The sequence below is a fragment of the Gavialis gangeticus genome, unplaced genomic scaffold (genome assembly GCF_001723915.1).
Source record: "Gavialis gangeticus isolate Ggan-Ray unplaced genomic scaffold, GavGan_comp1, whole genome shotgun sequence".
NCBI classification, from domain to species: Eukaryota; Metazoa; Chordata; order Crocodylia; family Gavialidae; genus Gavialis; species Gavialis gangeticus.
Window position 1 is genome coordinate 199625101 of NW_017729032.1, and position 17552 is coordinate 199642652.

At 45.6% G+C, this 17552-nt stretch overlaps 1 protein-coding gene across 1 annotated transcript in view; it reads left to right on the top strand.

Moving 5' to 3' along the window:
* Positions 1–17552, top strand: part of OTC (ornithine carbamoyltransferase) — a gene marked incomplete at its 5' end in the record, with an annotated part of 48157 nt that overhangs the window by 18001 nt on the left and 12604 nt on the right. Inside the window, one exon of the mRNA XM_019523868.1 lies at positions 2092–2245. Within this exon, the coding sequence (XP_019379413.1) occupies positions 2092–2245 (154 nt within the window). The remainder of the gene's footprint in view (positions 1–2091; positions 2246–17552) is intronic.

A 17552-nucleotide genomic window follows, 5' to 3' on the forward strand; every position in this document is an offset into this window, starting at 1 on the left:
GATGATTGAACTTTGACCAGAGGATTGGACTAGATGACCTCATGAGGTCCTTTCCAGCTCAGTTTTTCTATGATTCTCTGTCATGAGTGACAGAGGCGATATATGCATGTGGCCCACATTCACTAAAGGTAGCAGCTACCACTACATGCTGCAGTAACTACATACTGCTACTTTTTGATTGGTTAAGCAAGAAAATCTATCACATTGTGACTAAATTCCTCCAGGTACTTTCCACTAGAAGGTTTACAACTTATTTCAGCTCCCTATTTATCATAAGGTGATCAGTTTGGATAAAAAATTGTCCCTAGTCTCTTATGCCAGGACAGGTTATATAAAAGTAACACACTCAGAAAATGTTAGCCAGAAAAATTAAGTAATGGCACAGACAGTAGCCATTTTTATGCTTTACAGATCAGCAAATACTTTGTTCAATTCCTCTCTACCTGCGGCACTTCAGGAAGGGATTGTATACCTCAATAGCAGTTTAATCTGACTTCAGTTAGAACAGTAGTTCTTTTATTTAGCATCAGTGGGAGGCTTGCTTGCATAAGGACTTTGACATTAGCCACTGTGTTTCATAGGAAATGTCCAAATCTGTTACAGCAAGTCAGCAATCCATCAGTTGTAAGAATCTGTCACACTTCTATTCAGATTTTTGCCTTTTTTTGTTTTGGAGGCCCCCTCTTCATGTTACATATATTACTTAATTGCATACTTGGTTAATTGTGCAATTAATTTAAATGCTACACATGCAAAATAACTATTACACCAAAGAAAACTATAAAGTTAGAGCTGGAAAATGTGTAATAACTTTATAGCTGATTTCTTTCCACCTTTAATTTGCACATGTAGCAAACTAGCTACACCCTGGTGGCTGGGAGCCTTGTCAGCTGATAGGACAGCAGTGTGCCGTGTACTACTGCAGCTGGGAGTTCCTTTAGCTGATGGAAATCTCAGTAGTGGCAGCTGAGGGGTGCTGCCACTACTGAGAGTCCTGGGAGCTGGTAGAACTCACAGTTGTGGGAGCTTGCTACTTTTCAGTGCAGGGGGAGCCTGGGATGGCAATAAAGCAATATTGCCCTGCACTGGCAATAAGATGTGATTGGATCCGATTCTGAATCCCACAATCATACCTCCTGCCTTGCATGTGCAGGGCAGGAGGTGTGGTTGTGTGGATTGTGCATCAGCTCCTATCATGTCTTTACTTGCATGTTTAGAGGAACCCAAAGAAACATTAAAATGTAGAAAATACAATGTCAAAGTACTGCTTAAAAGCCTGATTAGTTTCACAAAGCAAACAGTTGGAGGAGTAAACCTCCTATTCTATACTTAATGTGTCTAAAAATTTCAGAATATACAGAATATGCTGTACGCTCCCATCGGATTTATCTCTGAACACCTCGTGCCTAGGAGCAGCACAGAGAGCTAAGCCCAGAACATCAGTATGAATGTGAAGTATCTGTATCTGTGTACTTTAATTTAGAATCTTGATAATACTTTAATGCTGTTATTGTTTGTGTCAATATATTATCACCTATCCATGATACACTTTAGGATGGTGCTGTTGGTCTCTGGCTTCCATGAACATTAAGGTCAGTAAAGGATTGTGGTAATTTAAGATAGAAAAGTCCTGTTGGATTGCTGAGTCCTAATCCTTGGAAAGGTCATCCTACTGCACAGAGACACTATCAGATTCTGCCAATGCCACATTTGTTCTTTGCTAAAAGGCTAAGAGGAAATATTACACCTTATCTCTTTTCAAGTTACTGAATTCTTGCAGTTTTATCTTGTCAAGCAATTGCTTATCTTAGCTCAATTACCTGCATGTTTATTAATATGACATCATTAGTTCTTTTGTAGTGACAATCAAAAACCAAATGGAAAAATCCCAGAATAGGGATAGGCATTCAGCAGTAGTTTCTTTTTACTTGTTAAATGTCTGAATTTAAGTGTATTTTGCAGCCTTTATGAATTATTCAGGAATCTGGAAAAATATGATTCACTGCCACTACTTATTAATATTCATGCACTGAAGAATACAGGAGGGATGTATTTATTATGTTCATTCCAATATTTTTTGCTGTGCTCTAGGGTGTTGTCTGGCATGACAGATGCAATCCTGGCCCGAGTTTATAAACAATCTGATCTGGACCTGTTGGCAAAAGAAGCCTCAATCCCAATAATCAATGGCTTGTCTGATTCATACCATCCTATCCAAATTGTAGCTGATTACCTTACACTTCAGGTAATAATTTACTTCTTTGTTAATACTACTACTTTAAGTAAGAATAAGTCTTGCTAAGTATTTGAAAAAGTCATAGTCAAAGTAGTTAAACCTAGATAGTTAATGTACGAACATATAATTTGTTATTACCAGTACAATGATTTGGTTAAATACATGCTTAACTTTAAGCAATCACATAGTCCAATCAACTTCAATGGGCCTGAAGTGCTTTGTCATTTTGGGGTTATAGTGGAAAAATGTGCAGAGTTTGTTACATATTAAGATAAAGCTGAAAGCCTGGCCTCACTGAATTCAATTGGAGCCTTGTCATTGATTTCAATGCAGCTAGGATTTCACATAGGCTAGGAACAGATATTGCATTTGTCCTGGAACAAGTTGTGCCTATGTTTGTCCCAAAACAGAAAAGTCCTGGGATTCATGTGTACTGAGTAGCTGAATTCACTGCCACTTTTATGCCATTGATCCACTGATGGAGGATTACTTAACCCATGAACCTTTTTAAGGTTTGTCCCCGGACAACAGACATGGATGTCTGAATGATCACGCTTTGTCCCAGCAGAAAATGGTTTCTCCCAGGACACGCATGACATCTTTTTAGTAGTCTCTGCCCTAATTATTTTTGAAACAGATCTCATCTTTGTTAGAAAGGTGTAGATTTGTTTGAGAAACAATTTAGCTAAACAAGAGCAGATCCTAAATGTGGAAACATTTAAGCCTTGTTTAAATCAAGGAGGAATGAATAAAGAGCATATTGTGTAGGTCTAATTTTAATTCAGTGTTTTATATCAGGAGTGCTCAAACCTAGGCCCACAGGCCAAATCTGGCCTGCAGAGCTGTGCCATCTGGCACGCAGGGCTCCCCACAGGTCCAGAAATTTGGCAGTGGGGGAGTGGTGGCAGCAATTGCCATGTCCCTACTGCCAAATTTCTGAATAAATGGGGAGCCCTATGGTCTGAATAATGTGGCCCTGCCTGCTGTTTTGGGCATGCAGAGCCTAGTGGATGCAGCAGGGGCCTGATTCCAGCTCACTGGGTAGGCAGAGGCTGTGCGGGATTGCTGGGGGCACACGAGGCCCAATCCAGGTGCCTTGGGACAAGGGAGGGGTATAGGGCCCTATTCTGGTGCATGGAGCCTGATTTGGCCTGTGGGCCAGTCCCATGTCATTCATCCCACCTGCAGGGCCAAAAGGTAGATCACTACTGTTTCATATGATAACTCGATAGTATTTTACTTCTGTAGGTGGAGCTGGAATTAAATTAATAGGGGCCTAGGACAGAAGCTCTTGCATTGAACCCTTCCCCTTCTCACTTGCACACTGGATAACTTTGCCATTTGAGCTAACTTTGATTAGTGGTGCCCATCTCTAAATCCAGCTCCTTATAATGGGCTGGATCACCTGCTGGTGAAATCAGTGTACTTCTACTGAAGTGAACTGCGAGATGCTGATTTACACCACCTGACAAACTGACTTCTTTCTTCAGTACATTGTAGAGCTGGCTGAAAGTTTTTGCTGAAGCCCCATGAACCTTGTTTTCTCTTTTTTGTGAAGAGAAAAGTCCAGATAAGGTTGTAATTGATTTCTCAAATGGTTCATCTCTCTCTCTCTGCCTGTGAAGGTCCAAACATGAAATCTATTGTGTGGCAAAGACTGAAAATGAGAGAGACAATAAGTTATTCATGGAGACATGCTGTGGAATCCATCCAGTTAGTGTTGAATTAGGCTTTCACTATAGCCTTAGGTTGACAAATATATTTTCATATAAGTGGTTGTCAACAATAAAAATCTCAGGTCACCAAATTTTTGGAGAATATATTTAACCTCAAGACTTAAAATCAGTCTCGTACCTTAAGATGAGGTACTTTTAGGAGACATTTAACTTTTGTCAGCTCTTTAAATTGTGTAAGGAAATGAATCATAACTACAGCTTTGGCTACAATAGAGTTCTTGTTTCACTTAAATGCTGAGTGTAACTGTTAATTGTAAAAACTTGTATTATATTTTTCTCTTACAAACACCCTACCTGTTAGCACTTGTTTTCCCACCTATGGTTAGCAAGTTTTCACCAACTATATGTGACTCATGTTTATATAACTGCCCCTGCTATTCACCACGAATTAGCTGTGTTCTTACCAACTACCCTACTGCCACCTGTAATTTAGGGATGTCTCCTTGACAGAGGTTAGAAAGTAAACAGTGGCCTGGGTAGCATTCACCTCCACATTTCTTTATGCCTGCATTTCTGTGTTTTGAAGGGACTACCCCCTGCTGGCCTGGTTCCTGCTCCTGCAAGACCATGCCCCTAGAGCAGTGCTTCCCAAACTTTTCCTCAGCATGACCCCATGGCCCCATTTCCTCAGCATGGCCCCTCAATCCCAACCCACAGCCCTCCACCCCCATGACTCCATCTGCTGATGTTGCGACCCCATTTGGGGTCGCAACCCACAGTTTGGGAACTGCTGCCCTAGAGAGGTAAGACAAAGACATGTGAATTGAGCTTTTGTTCTGTTTGTCTTAAGTGCAGTCCCAAACTTGGAGACTATAGAAAGTTCAATTTAAGCCACATTTAATGCTTTTCAGACTCTACAGTGTATTACAGACCACAACATAATTCAAACAGGCCTAGAATTGGAAGAGAGATGTTAAGGTTGCATTACAATCCTGATGCAGCTCTTTGAACAGCACTACCCCATCTTAATGTGCCCATCTCATCCCTAATGCTGTCAGTCTATTCTCTATGCCAGATTTACAAGGCAGCTTTATGCTGACCTTTTCTACTACTTGTGCCAAGGGGAATCCTCCCCCAGCCAGATCTGGGATTTACAGAAGACCAGCCCTTTTACCCAGCAGAAAGGCAATGCACTAAGGGTGAGCATGCCACCTATGGATTGTTGGGGATTGCTACATACCCTCTTTCCTCTTTTGTACTGTCCTGCTTAGGTTTTTTCTTGGTTTTGTTTTGTTTCTCATATAATAGTAGGGATCATATTGTATGCTGTGTGATATTTGCATAAACCACTTTTTAGTTAGTACATTTCCAAGGAATCAGGTAGGATAATCCACTGGAACAGTGGGTTCCAAAGAGTCCTGTTGCTGTTTCCTGTGTAACAGAGGCTCCAACCCTGTTACTGAGCATACAGCCAAGCAGCAGAGCTAAGTACCTGCAAAACAGTGTAAAGGGCACCTTATAGAGAAGCTGGCTACAGAGCTGTGAACCTGCTCATGGGGAGGCAGGCTGCACAGCAGCAAGCCTGAAGATTGGCGAATGGAAAACCTGTAGGCCCAATCCTGAGAATCAGAGACCAGGTGACCAGAGGGAGGTTGAGTCAAGGGCAATATGGCTAAGGACAGACATTCAAAAAGCCTGAGCCTGAACTGATTCAATCCTTGCAGGTTAGTCTAACCTGGCTAGGCTAAATCACTTTGTAACTGCAAAGACACCCAGACATGCAAGAACATGTCTGCAGTGGCTCAGGCTTGAAGCCAGGGGGTGCTAGAGCAGCCATCCCTTCCATTCCTCAGCACTGAGCTGAGGGGAGGCATGGCCAGGTCCAGCAGGATGCTCTGATTAGCCCAGCATGGAAATGATAACAGTGTGTATCACCCCAAACTCAGTGTATATCATCCCATTAAAAATACAACAGTGGGATATTACCAGCTACTTGTTGATTCTACCTGTTGATTCAGCATGGACCATAGCCAGCATGTGGTATTTTAGCTAATATACAGATAGCTCTCATCAAGGCAGAGGGGAGGGGGGAATTCCTGACAAGGGACAGACATAAACCAGTTTGACCCAAATCAGTTAAGTCTGATACTGCACTCAACCAGATATATCTCAGACTAGTTTTAGCCATTTTCAAACTGGTTTATGTGCACTGAACGTCTGTTCTGTTACAGGTTTAAACCAGTTTCTGATCACTTAAACTTATGTGTAATGTCTGTCTCTAGCCTATAAGTCTGACTCCTGGAAGGGAGCTGTCGACTGGCTCACACTAGATTCAGAGAAGGAGCTTGGCAGGCAAGGACCAGGACGAAGCTAAGTAGTTTGTTTTGGTTTTGGAAGCTCTTCTTATTTTTAAAGTGAGGCAGCTGTAGGGATTTTGGGGACACTGCTGAGATCTCTCTGAAAGAGGGCAGCACTAGTGGCGGCTGGTCAATAGGGGGTGCTCAGGCACTGCCCCACCAGTTTCAGAACAGTATGATCAATGTCATGATCATGATTATATTCATGCACTACATATACACAACAGAAAGTTGAGTGTGCAGTAAGCGCTTCGGGGAGATCTCCTTACCGCCCAAGTAGCACATGTGCAGTAGAAACACTTCAACAGTTGGAATGGATTGCAATAACTACTTGGTTAAGTGGGCAGCGGGGCACCTGTACTGATGCCCCAACCCAGGTAAAGAGCTGTTGGGAGGAAGGCAGAAAGACAGGGGGCACTACGTGCAGAGACATGCACTGGCCCCAGGCAGCCTGCAGAGCAGCTCCAGGAGGTAAGTGGGGGAAGTGGGGATTGAGGCCTCTGTAGGGAGGGAGCTGGGCAGGGCTGGGGGGCTGCTGCCTATCCAGGTGGGGCTTGGGGATGGGGCCACAATGCATAGCTGCAGGGCCTCAGCGAGGAGCAGGATGGGGCTGCAGGTGGCTCGTTCGGGGGAGGGGGAGGGCCAGCTCCTCACTGATGCATGCACTTCAGGGGGGACAGGAGGGAGTTGTGCCCCCCGGAACTGTACCCAGGGCAGGTGCAGGCTGCAGGCTCAAGCTCCCATCCTGCTTCCCTGCCCTGGGGCTTCCAGAGCCCAGTAAGCGCGACCCAGCCCAGCTGGGGACAGCAGGGCCACGCAGGGATTCCTCGCCGCTGTGAGCTGCCCCACCGCTGCCCAGCGATGCACCCCCTGTGCTTGCCACTACTTTGAGGAGTCCCACACTGCTGACCTCACTTCAGCCCCATGCACAGGGGGCTCGATGCCAGGGCAACGCAGGGTGAGAAGTGGCAAGGAGAAGGTTTTCTGTGCAGTTCCTCCATTCCCTGCAGCAGCAGGTCGGTGGGGGGAGGAAGCAGGGAATGCTGTTCTCTGCTGCCTTGCTTCTCCCCCCACTACCTGGTGCTGCAGAGAGCAGAGGAGCAGTGTGGAAAACCTCCTCCTTGCCGCTTCTCGCCCCCCACTGCCCCGGAGATGCACCCGCTGTGCGTGGGGCTGCAGTGAGGGCAGTGGTGCAGGGCTGCACTCCTCAAAGCAGCAGCAGGGGTGCATTGCCAAGGCAGCAGGGGGCAGCTCGCAGTAGCGAGGAATCCCCGCGCAGCCCCACTGTCTCTAGCTGCACAGGGTCACTCTGGTGTGAGGCTCCACCCGCCCCACCTGTCTCGCAGGTCACCAGCCGTGCCTGGGCCGCACTGTGGAGTCTACTTGGAGCAGAACACTGTGAGAGCTGCTGAAAGACCCAAAGGACTTTGGGGAGGCTGCTGAAGAGTGTCTAGAGTATTCCACAGGTTACCCAAGGGCTGCTTCCCACTTTTTTCACTGGTAATAATAAGCCGTGGCAGGAAAGGTGGGAGAGGCCACTAGGGTGCCAAAGGAAAGTGGGTAGGGGTAGGCTACCAGGGAGGAGAAGCCTGCCCAAGGGACCTCTAGGCTTGCTACACCTGTAAAAGAATATAGAGTTTTGATGAGATTTTCAGAGATGGTGAAAGTGTAAGTTATCTAAGCACGACTGAGAAGTCTATCTGAGGAAGTTTAATAACACTTTTTCCCCTGCTTTCAAGTTCACTAAACATTTATTCCATAGTATTAGGTCTGATTTGTTTCACAGATGAAACTCATTTGACAGATATACACGAAAAACTCAGTAATGTTAACCATTAAGTTAAGTGTGCCTCTAAACAAGACTCAGGCTTATTTTTTATTTATTTATTTTTTACCTTTAATAAAATCTATTTCTTCATCTTTTAAGAGCACAGACATGGTTAGCCATGTTAGTTTGAAGTCTGGTATCTAAAAATGAAACTACATGTAACATTTAGAGCGTACTAAGACCACTTAGGAGAGGGCTGCTTCTGCTAAGGAGAGGGTTGTTTTGCAAAGATTGTTAATGGCATGTAGGGCATCAGTTGCTGAAGTAGCTCAGGTGCAGAAGAACATTGAAGAGAGTGTCAGGGACAGTGTTGTGTGTTTGCACTGGAGACTATAAATTGGAAGTTACAGGTCCAGCGTATGGCGAACCAGAATGTTAAACAGCCAATGCAACTTCAGGGAGCTCAGACGCAGTTAAAGGAAGAACAGGAAGGATCTAGCCCCACCCCAAGATCGGGCACAAGGGGTGTGAAACAGAGATGTCTTGTGATCTTGTGTGCCCCTGCAAATAGATAGCACCACTAAAATTTGATTTTTGGAGGTGGCTAATCATCCTAATGTGCTAGGAGGGGATATGGGGAAAAAGAGTAATGTTACTGGACAGCTGCACATTCTTTTCTCATTGCTTTGGTTCATTGTGCTAACATGTGTTTGTATGAATTGCAAAGAGGCAACTGGAATTGTAAGTGTATACACTCTCAGGATTTGTGCATTGGTAATGGAGGTGAGAGATGTCTTTGCTCTCCCCCCTCTCCAGGAATAGTGTGGATATCCTAGAAAGAAAAGTGCTAATAGCTTGTTAAGACAGAAGTATTTACAGATACTCAGAGTTATAAAAGGGTCTCTCAAGGAAAAAAAATGGGTCTTGGTATGTTTTCTGCTTTTGAAGACATGTGATTTTGAAGTTCTTTTTAGGACTGAAAGATTTCCCAAAAGACTGCATGTGGTTTGTTGATGGATCTAGTTGTGATGAGAAGGAAACCCTGAAAACAGGGTTCACTGTGGTAAATGTAAGCCAGACTGTGGAGGCAGTAGCTTTGCTGTCAAAGAAAAGTCAGTGTTCTGCTGAATTGGTTTGCAGAAAACAAGGCCAGAAGGAGTCACTGACAAGCATGTATTGTGAAGCCCACAGCCAAAGAAGGATATGGTTAAAGAAGTGCTATCAGTTATAAGGGTCTGTCAAGGAAAAGAAAGGCTGGAAGTTAAGGGAGACCCACAGAACGAATGTTAAGGCCCAGAAGAAAGTATGGGGACTTCAGAGAACTGCTAGAGAGAGAGACTGAGAATGAGAGATCTATGGAAGGGCTTGAGCGGACAGACGCACAGAGTCCAAAGGGGGACTGAGAGTGGGGGCCAAAAAGCAGGGCCCAGCCAAAGGTCGTGAGAGCATGGAAAGCTAGAGAGTCACAGCCCGGAAGGGGTGTGAGGCAGAGTCAGTGACTTGCAGCCCAGAAGGAGCCAGGAGAGCGTGGGACCAAATGGGTCTCAGAGGCTCAGAGTGGTGCTGAGAGAAAGACCTGATGAGAGGTCTGACAGCCCAAGAGGGGCCAAGTATCAGTGGGACTAGAGATCCCAGAGATCTGAAGCCCAACAGGAGCAAATGTTTGCAGGGCCAGGTGCCCAGGTTTTACTGGCCAAGGAGCAGGGCCAGAACCCAGACAGAGGTCAGCGTCTGGGGGACACATCTGGGAGACCGAATGGATATGAAGAAGCCCTGAGAGACCAAAGGCTCTGGTAATCCAGAGGCAAGGCCAGGGCTCTAGAGACGTTAAAAGGTTTAAAGAGACCATGGCTAAGACTGCCAGAGCTGGGGGAGCCTGAGATCTCAACTGGCCCGAGATGGGCCAGGGTCTTGAAATGAATAGGTTGAAGGTCTATGTGGGGCCACAGCCTAAGTGCAAAGGGGCTAGGAAGCCCAGACGTGAGAGACTGTGTCCATGAGGGGTAAAGATGACCAGAGCAGGAGAGCTTGGACTGGTCCTGGAAACCAGACCCTCTTCAGACTGGTTAATGTGGTGAAGCTACTTGTGGCAGGGTAGTCTCTACAAAATGCCACTACATGTTGCCACCCCAGGGAGAGGTGAGTGTAGGGTGCCTCAAAACCCTAGGTCCCACTGCCTTGTGCATCACCCTTTGATGGGGAAGGCGAGGGGGAGCATACCCTGACAGAAAAACTCTTGGTGGACGTTAAGGAGGGAAGATGTGTGGCAAGGTGCTTGAAGCATCTGTCACTTTGAGAAAAAAAGACTGCTGAAAAAGCAGCCTCTGCAAGTAGCTAGGAAGGGAACCTCTAGACGAGCTCCAGCCTAGAGTCGTAACAGATAATGGATGGACAGTTGGGCCCTGTACTGTATCCTCAAGCATGGAAAGTAGAAGATAAGGTGATGTACCATACCATTAAAGAAATGATGGAGGCCTAGATGGCAAGGGCCAGGACCCATTGTAAATAAAGCCAGCCGCAGGAATCAGCTGAAAGTCAAAAGTGATTCCATGACCTGACCTAACTTAAAGGGGAATGAGCCTCTCCCTTTTTCTTTGTGTTTTGCAGGATGTGAACTACTGTTGAAGGATAAAGAAGTTCACTTGGTACAGAGAAGAATCAAGCTTAGTTGTGTTATGCAGGGTACAAATTAAAGGGAAGCTTGGGGGCATGACCCCCCCACATAAGAGATGAGAGCCCCATTGTAAGATTTGAAAATCATAACCTCAGGAGTCTCTGATCACATAGGTGGACTTGTTAAACAATGAACCAATTTAATTTATTTTGCAACCCCCCCCCAGTCAAAATGTAATTCAAACCTTGGTGTTATGCATAGTAATTGTGGTGCTTATTTGGCTGTATTTGTATAATGTTGTTGCTGCAAGTGGTTGTACACTGATTAGGCTGGGAATATCTGCAAAGTTGTATCATGTGGACCACCACCTCCAGGGCCTCAAATAGTTCAGCCATGCCAAAGACTGAGAAGGCTGGATTGACCATTTGTTTTTATTGTCTTTCTTTTGTTTGTTTTGCTTTGCTTGCACTAGCTTTTTATAGTAGAAATAATAATCCAGTGTAGCTTTATGAATTCCTAGAATTCGTGCAAAGATCTAGAACAGGGGTGGGCAAAATGTGGCCCACCAGGCCATTCTATCCGGCCCATGGGGCCCCTAAAAAATTTAGAAAATTAATATTTATCTGCCCTGGGCTGCCTGTCATGTGGCCCTCAATGGCTTGCCAAAACTCAGTAAGTGGCCCTCTGCCCAAAATAATTGCCCACCTCTGATCTAGAACAAGGAGTAAAATGGTGGTATCCTGATAGAGACCAGGCATGCTCTTTGCACAGGAAGGGCCTGACCCTTGGTATTTCTACAGGCAATCTTACAGGATGGAGGGGCACTGGTGGTGCTACTATGGCACTAAGCAATCTGGTTGGGATGATGAGGAAAGCATTGCCCATTGTACAGGAGGGGATGTTTCTCTGGTCTAGACAGCCATCTTGACAATCAGATGAGGTGCTAATTGCGGAATGGAATGCTACCTGGAATGCTGAGTAAAGTGTTTAACAGGCATCTCGGGCCATACATTCCCTGGCCCCAACATGGGAGGCCTGCTTAAACTTGATTGGCTAGAAATCAGTTGTCGAGTTAGGGAATGCTGAGGCAAAAGGCCGAGTCAGAGGGGGTATGGGTAACATTCGAACAATAGTTAAGGGTTCGTCACAAGTCCAGCCCACTGGAACCCCTTATCACTACATCTAGTGTCATAAATCCAGTGTTCCTGTCATAAATCCAGTACCAACAGGGACCACCAGCTAGATCCAGCCCATGGTCTGACTGGGCACTGCCTATCTGGCCTGCAGGACAAAAAGTTGAGCACCAAGATTGAATAAAAACTCTAACTTACTATATATTCTGCAGTGCTTGGCTGATGAATAGCACTGGAAAATTGAAAGGTTAAATTCGCTAGACAAAGTCAGCTAACACACGTGCAGGCCAGCCTGTGTAACCAGTCACACGAATTGTTCTCATCTCACTTATAAAATATTTATTGTATCACTTTTTATAGCGAATAAATTAGGCATAATATGAATGATTTTCTCAGGGGATCACTGTGTCTGCTAGGTGCAGAGTTAAATAACTGTTTATAATGGTCATTCACCCCATTGTCCCCACAGAGTAGCAAAAGTGAAACTTGTTAGTTTGAACTTTCAATATCAAGGGCAGCTAACAGATTTTTTGAGACAGCTTGTCTGTTTCTACCATTGCCAAACAATTGTCTGGTTCTCGTAAAGGTTGCAACGCTTGATAAATGGTGAGCTGATCTTCATAACCTGATCCCCACTGTAGGCTGCCATTCCCTGCCATGCCACTCCCTTCCACAACAGACCACCCTTCCTATGCTTCCCCATGTGATTATGTGACCCTCCTGTTCCAAATGGCAATGGGGAGGGGCCAATTAGGCCATGAGGTTGCACCACCAGCTGCTGCAGGATTGTGAGACCACTGTGGAGGAGAGTGATGGCATGGTGCAGGGAGAAGGAGAGGAACAAGCTGGGGAGGCCTACATGCCACCAATTTCCCCAGGCCACCACAGGGAACCACAGATCCAGTCGCTTTGTAGGCAGTATCCAGCCCACAATACATAGATGGCCAAACCCTGCCACAGATTATAAATGCTGGACACGTTAGGTCATGGCAGAACATGCTTTTTGTTTATCTCTTACTCTCTTATCTCTTTAGTTTTGACTTTTCCTTTCAGAACTTCGTAAAATGTTCCTTTAACTTGTCACCAGAGACTTTGTAAGCTGACTTTCTTTAACAACATTCAATAGCACAAGTTCTTATTCTATCACCCGCACCAGAAATGGCCACTGTATATTCTATATTAACTCATTTATCATTAACCATATAGCTCACAGAGCTCATTATAGTTATATAATTTGTTGATCATATTTGTTATTATTTATATTTTGGTAGCTTATAGAAAACCCTGTCAGGGTCCACAAAGGTATTATGCGTAGTGGTTAGAGCTAGGGGTTGTTACCAGCTTCCATAGTTGGGGAACGGGGTGGTAACCAATGCCAAACTGGGGCTCATATGCTGAACCAGAGGGTTAGCCTGACCTGAATCTTCCTGATAAACTGAAATAAACTCCTCCAACCAAACAAAACCACCAAATGATGTGTGCTCAGTTTGCATTTTTCTGAGATTTTCTGATTAGCTGCAGCCAATAGGAAGAGCATAATGAAATATGGAAAATAAGTATAGACATGGAAAAATAGAATGTCTGGTCAACATTAATCATTTAGCAGGGTCTTTTCAGAGAAAGAGATGAAGCCAAGTTTGTTGTATTTCAGAAACAATCACAAGCTTGCCAAGGAAATGCAATTATGTAGGGAACGGACTCCAGACTTTCTAAGTGCATTATTTTCTTCTGGTTTTACTAAACAACCAAAATATTTGGCATGCATCTCAAAATTTAAGGGAAAACTGAAGATCATTTTTGGTCAACTGGATATAAGACCTGCATCAGCACAGTAGGGTTGGGGACATGTCAAGATGAGAAAAAAGCTGCCTAAGGATTAGTTGTAAACGGGCAACTTTTTCTGGCCTTATGGTAAAGATTCTGGTAACCATTGAGGGAAAACATTTCAGGTGCACAGTAAAGCATTAAACTCTGAAGGAGAAAAACAGGCAGTGCAAACCATATACAGTAGCTTGTATTTCCTGAGTGCTCACCTCACTGGGGTTTGTTCAGCACAATCTTCCAAGCTTTACATATGGAGCATGTTTCAATATAGAGATCATTATGTGGAACAGAGATGAAAGGAGGAAAGTACTGAATAGATTTTTGTTCTTTCAAATGCAATTTAGCAGCTGGAAATAAGATAAAGCTAATTCTGCAGGAGCAGCCAGCTTTTTATAGCCAACTGCTGGTGCTTCAAACTCCACAGTTTGTAGTTTGAAGTGTCTGCTTTACAACAGTGGTCCCAACCAAGCTCTGTAGGACACTGAGCTCCCAGTTGGGAGTTCTTCCCTCAGTTACCGTTGAACCAGAGTTAGAAATTAATCCCTGAAACCACAGGCATGGCATCCTCCTAGCAGTGCCATTAGGATGGGATGTGACAAGGCTTTTGGACAAGTTAAAACAAGTTATTCAGCTATTACAATTCAATACCTTCCGTAACCACCAGGTCCTGTCTTGTTCTCTAAATCCTGAGTAGGGTGCCAGAAACATCCTTTCCACCAGACGTATGTCATGGAATGAGGTGCTTATAACTCTCAGCTGCTGAAATATCTGTAGTTGTGCTGGGATGGAAGGGAGGTGTGATTGCTTCCCAGGCAAACCATAAGAAGAAACAAAAATGGCAATGCAGAATGTGCTACTGAAGATTTGGGAGCCTTCCAAAGGACTGTGTGGAGCCAGGGTGAAGTCAGGCACCGACAAGACTGGTCTTAAACCCACACTGCGTGTCATATACTAGGTTTATCAGGGTTGGATCAAAAATACTCTAAATACTACAAACGTTGCTATTTTTGACATCAGAAGCTGTGGTCACTGGCAGAAAGGACGATATTTTTGTCCTGGAAAAACTCCACAAATGTTTACTTTGGAGAGACCACCTCTAGGAGTGAAAGAGTAGTTTTAACCTCTCCCAGTTCAGTCTTTCGGCATTTCTGCAGACGCTATCAATGAGGATGCCAGTTCGTATAGTTACACAATTGGGACGTTTACCAACTTTGACAAATACTGACTTATTTCATACAAATGGCTGGAACAATAGTTTGATAGCAGAGGCTTTTGCGTATCATAATACAATAGTATTAGTTCTTTGGGGCATACTTGGAGAAGGGGATAAAATAAGTAAGAATACTTAGCTTTGTGGAAAAAACATGCGTTTCAAAGAGTACTGCAGTCTACGGCACATACAGATACATTCTTTTTAAGCAAGCCTTTTCTAAAGGGTCTTCAGTTGTCCTGATTAGGGGAGTACGGAAATAATTTTAGGATTTCTCCTTCTGAAGCCTTGATTTGCTCCACCTCCAGTCATCAATACCTGTAGTGGTACAAACTCCATGTGTAAAAAGGCAAAGCTGCTATTTGCAGTGGTGGAAGTTATCCCAGTTCAAGCAGGGATGAACTCTACCACTGAAGGTCATTGTTTTACCTATCTACACAAATTTACCTAAATGTTTTGCCCTGATTACATAATGGTTGAAATCAGCAGGGATCCTGGTTTTCTCTGTTTAAAAACCTCAAATTGTCTGATAAAAATTGCAAATTCTCTGATTAAAAGCCCCCAAATCCATGATGAAAATGAAACACCTCTATATATAGGTATCAATTGAACACAGTGTTTTATTGATCTATTTACAATTTTAAAGCAATTTGGAAGCCTCAATCACTATAATAAAATACAGTCTAAGTACCTATAACCTTGGGTTTTGTTCTGGGGTCTTTTTATCATGGAAAATCAGAGTTCCCCCTGCCCCCTTTGTTCACCAGGATGCAGGTTCAGGTCCCTCACTCCCAAGCCGCAACCCTGCTGGTGCCCCTTTCTCCCCACCCACAGCCCCCTGACCCACCAGCCCTGCCAGAGCGGGCCCCTAGCTGCCAGGGCTATGGGGTCAGGGACCCGAGCCCTGGCTGCCACCTGTGAGAGGCAGCAGCTGCTATGGTGGAGCGGAGTGAGGAGCCTGGACCCCCTCCCCCATGGGTGGTATGGCCTGAACGGAGCCTGTAGCGGGGAGTGGATGTGGGCTACCAGCTGCAGGCTCAGGTGCCCTGCTCTGCTTCCCTCCCCACAGGGCCTCTGCATCCCAGCAGGTGGGACCGGTACGGCAGGGCAGAGTGGGGCTCAGTGAGGAAGTTCCTTGCTCCTGCAAGCCCTGCGCCACCATGGCAAGTTGCCCCTTGCCTACTTGGCAGCAGCAAGGGGCATGGCTCTGTACCACCACCCCTGCTGCTGGGCAGGCGGGCAGGGGTTGCTTCACCAAAGTGGTGTGGGACACACAGCAGCAAGGAGCTTCCCTGCCAGGTCCCACTCTGCCCTGCCACATTGGGTCCTGCCTGCTGGGCTGCAGAGGCCCTGGGAAGAAGGTAGCAGGGAAGGAGCCCAAACCCGCAGAGGGCAGCCCACACCCGCCCCCTCCTCGTGCATAGATCTGGGGGGCACATATCCCTCCTGGCCCCCCTCAGGAATGCACACAGCTGTGGGGAACCATCCCCCCCCCATCCCCTGGACAAGCCACCTGTGGCCCTATCCCACGCCCCACCAGGGCCCTGCAGCCATGCATTCCAGCCCCAAGCCCCATGCACCGCCTGGCTGGGCAGCAGCCCCAGCCTCAGCCCTGCCCAACTCACTTCTTTCCTCCTTCCTTCTCTCCCTCCTGCTCTTCCTCCTCCTCCCTATGAGAGCCTCCATTCCTTCCCCCCTGCCCCCACTTGCCTGTGGGAGCTGCTCTCTAGGCTGTGCCTGGTGTCCATGTGTACATGAGTGTGTGTACATGCACACCTCCCCCTCCCTGACTGCCCTCCTCCCACTCCCTCCAGCCCCTTGCAGGATGGAACTCTGCCAGCATGCAGAGAGCTCTTTGCAAAAGTAGAAAATCCTCATGTTTCTCCATTAAAATGAGAAATCCGCATCTTTCTCAGTTAAAAGGGAAAATCCACATTTTTTTCCTTTTTGCTGTGGGAAATGGAAAACCCAGATCCTTGGTAATCAGGGTAGACTTGCAAGGCAGGAAAGGCCTAACTGTGAGTACCCATACTTTTAATATGATACATTTTGCTAAAATATTTAATGTGGTTGCACAGGAGTAAATGGGACTTTAATCCTATTCAACTCCCAAGATATGTGAAACAGGATTTTGAAATAGCCATGTCTATTACCATAAATTTAGAATGCTTGACAGCAGTACCCTCTAGCATACTGGGCATGTGCTGCCTTCTAAATTGGAAACAGTGTAGCCATGTCTGCAATGCAAGGCAGACAGGCTCACTAGCACAAGGTAGGCTCCGTGGCCCTGTCACTCAGCAGTGCTAATTAACCTGCCTAGTACTATACTGCCTCAATGTGACTATGCTGTTTCCAGTTTAAGAAGCAGGCCCTAAGGAGCAGTAAGGTGCGTTTGAAGAAGCTCCAGAGTGGGGCGGGGGGGGGGAGTTTGCCAGGGAGTTTGCTTAGAAATTCTCACATTCCTTCACTGTAAGCTTGCTGAGAGGAAAGAGGTTTGCAAGGAAAAGGGAACCCTTTAGGATCAAGGAACAGCAAACAGGCCAGTTACAGAGGAGTTTTCTAGGGAAGGTCTGCTTGGAAAAAGAGGCAGCAGATTAGAAGATCCAGAGGCGTGGCAGGAGGACATCACAATCCCAGAACCACTGACACTTGTAGCTCTTCCTCTGCTTGCACCTATGAAGTTCTGCCCAGGCAGGACTGTTGCATAAATTGCTGATTTTATCCCCTGGAGGCT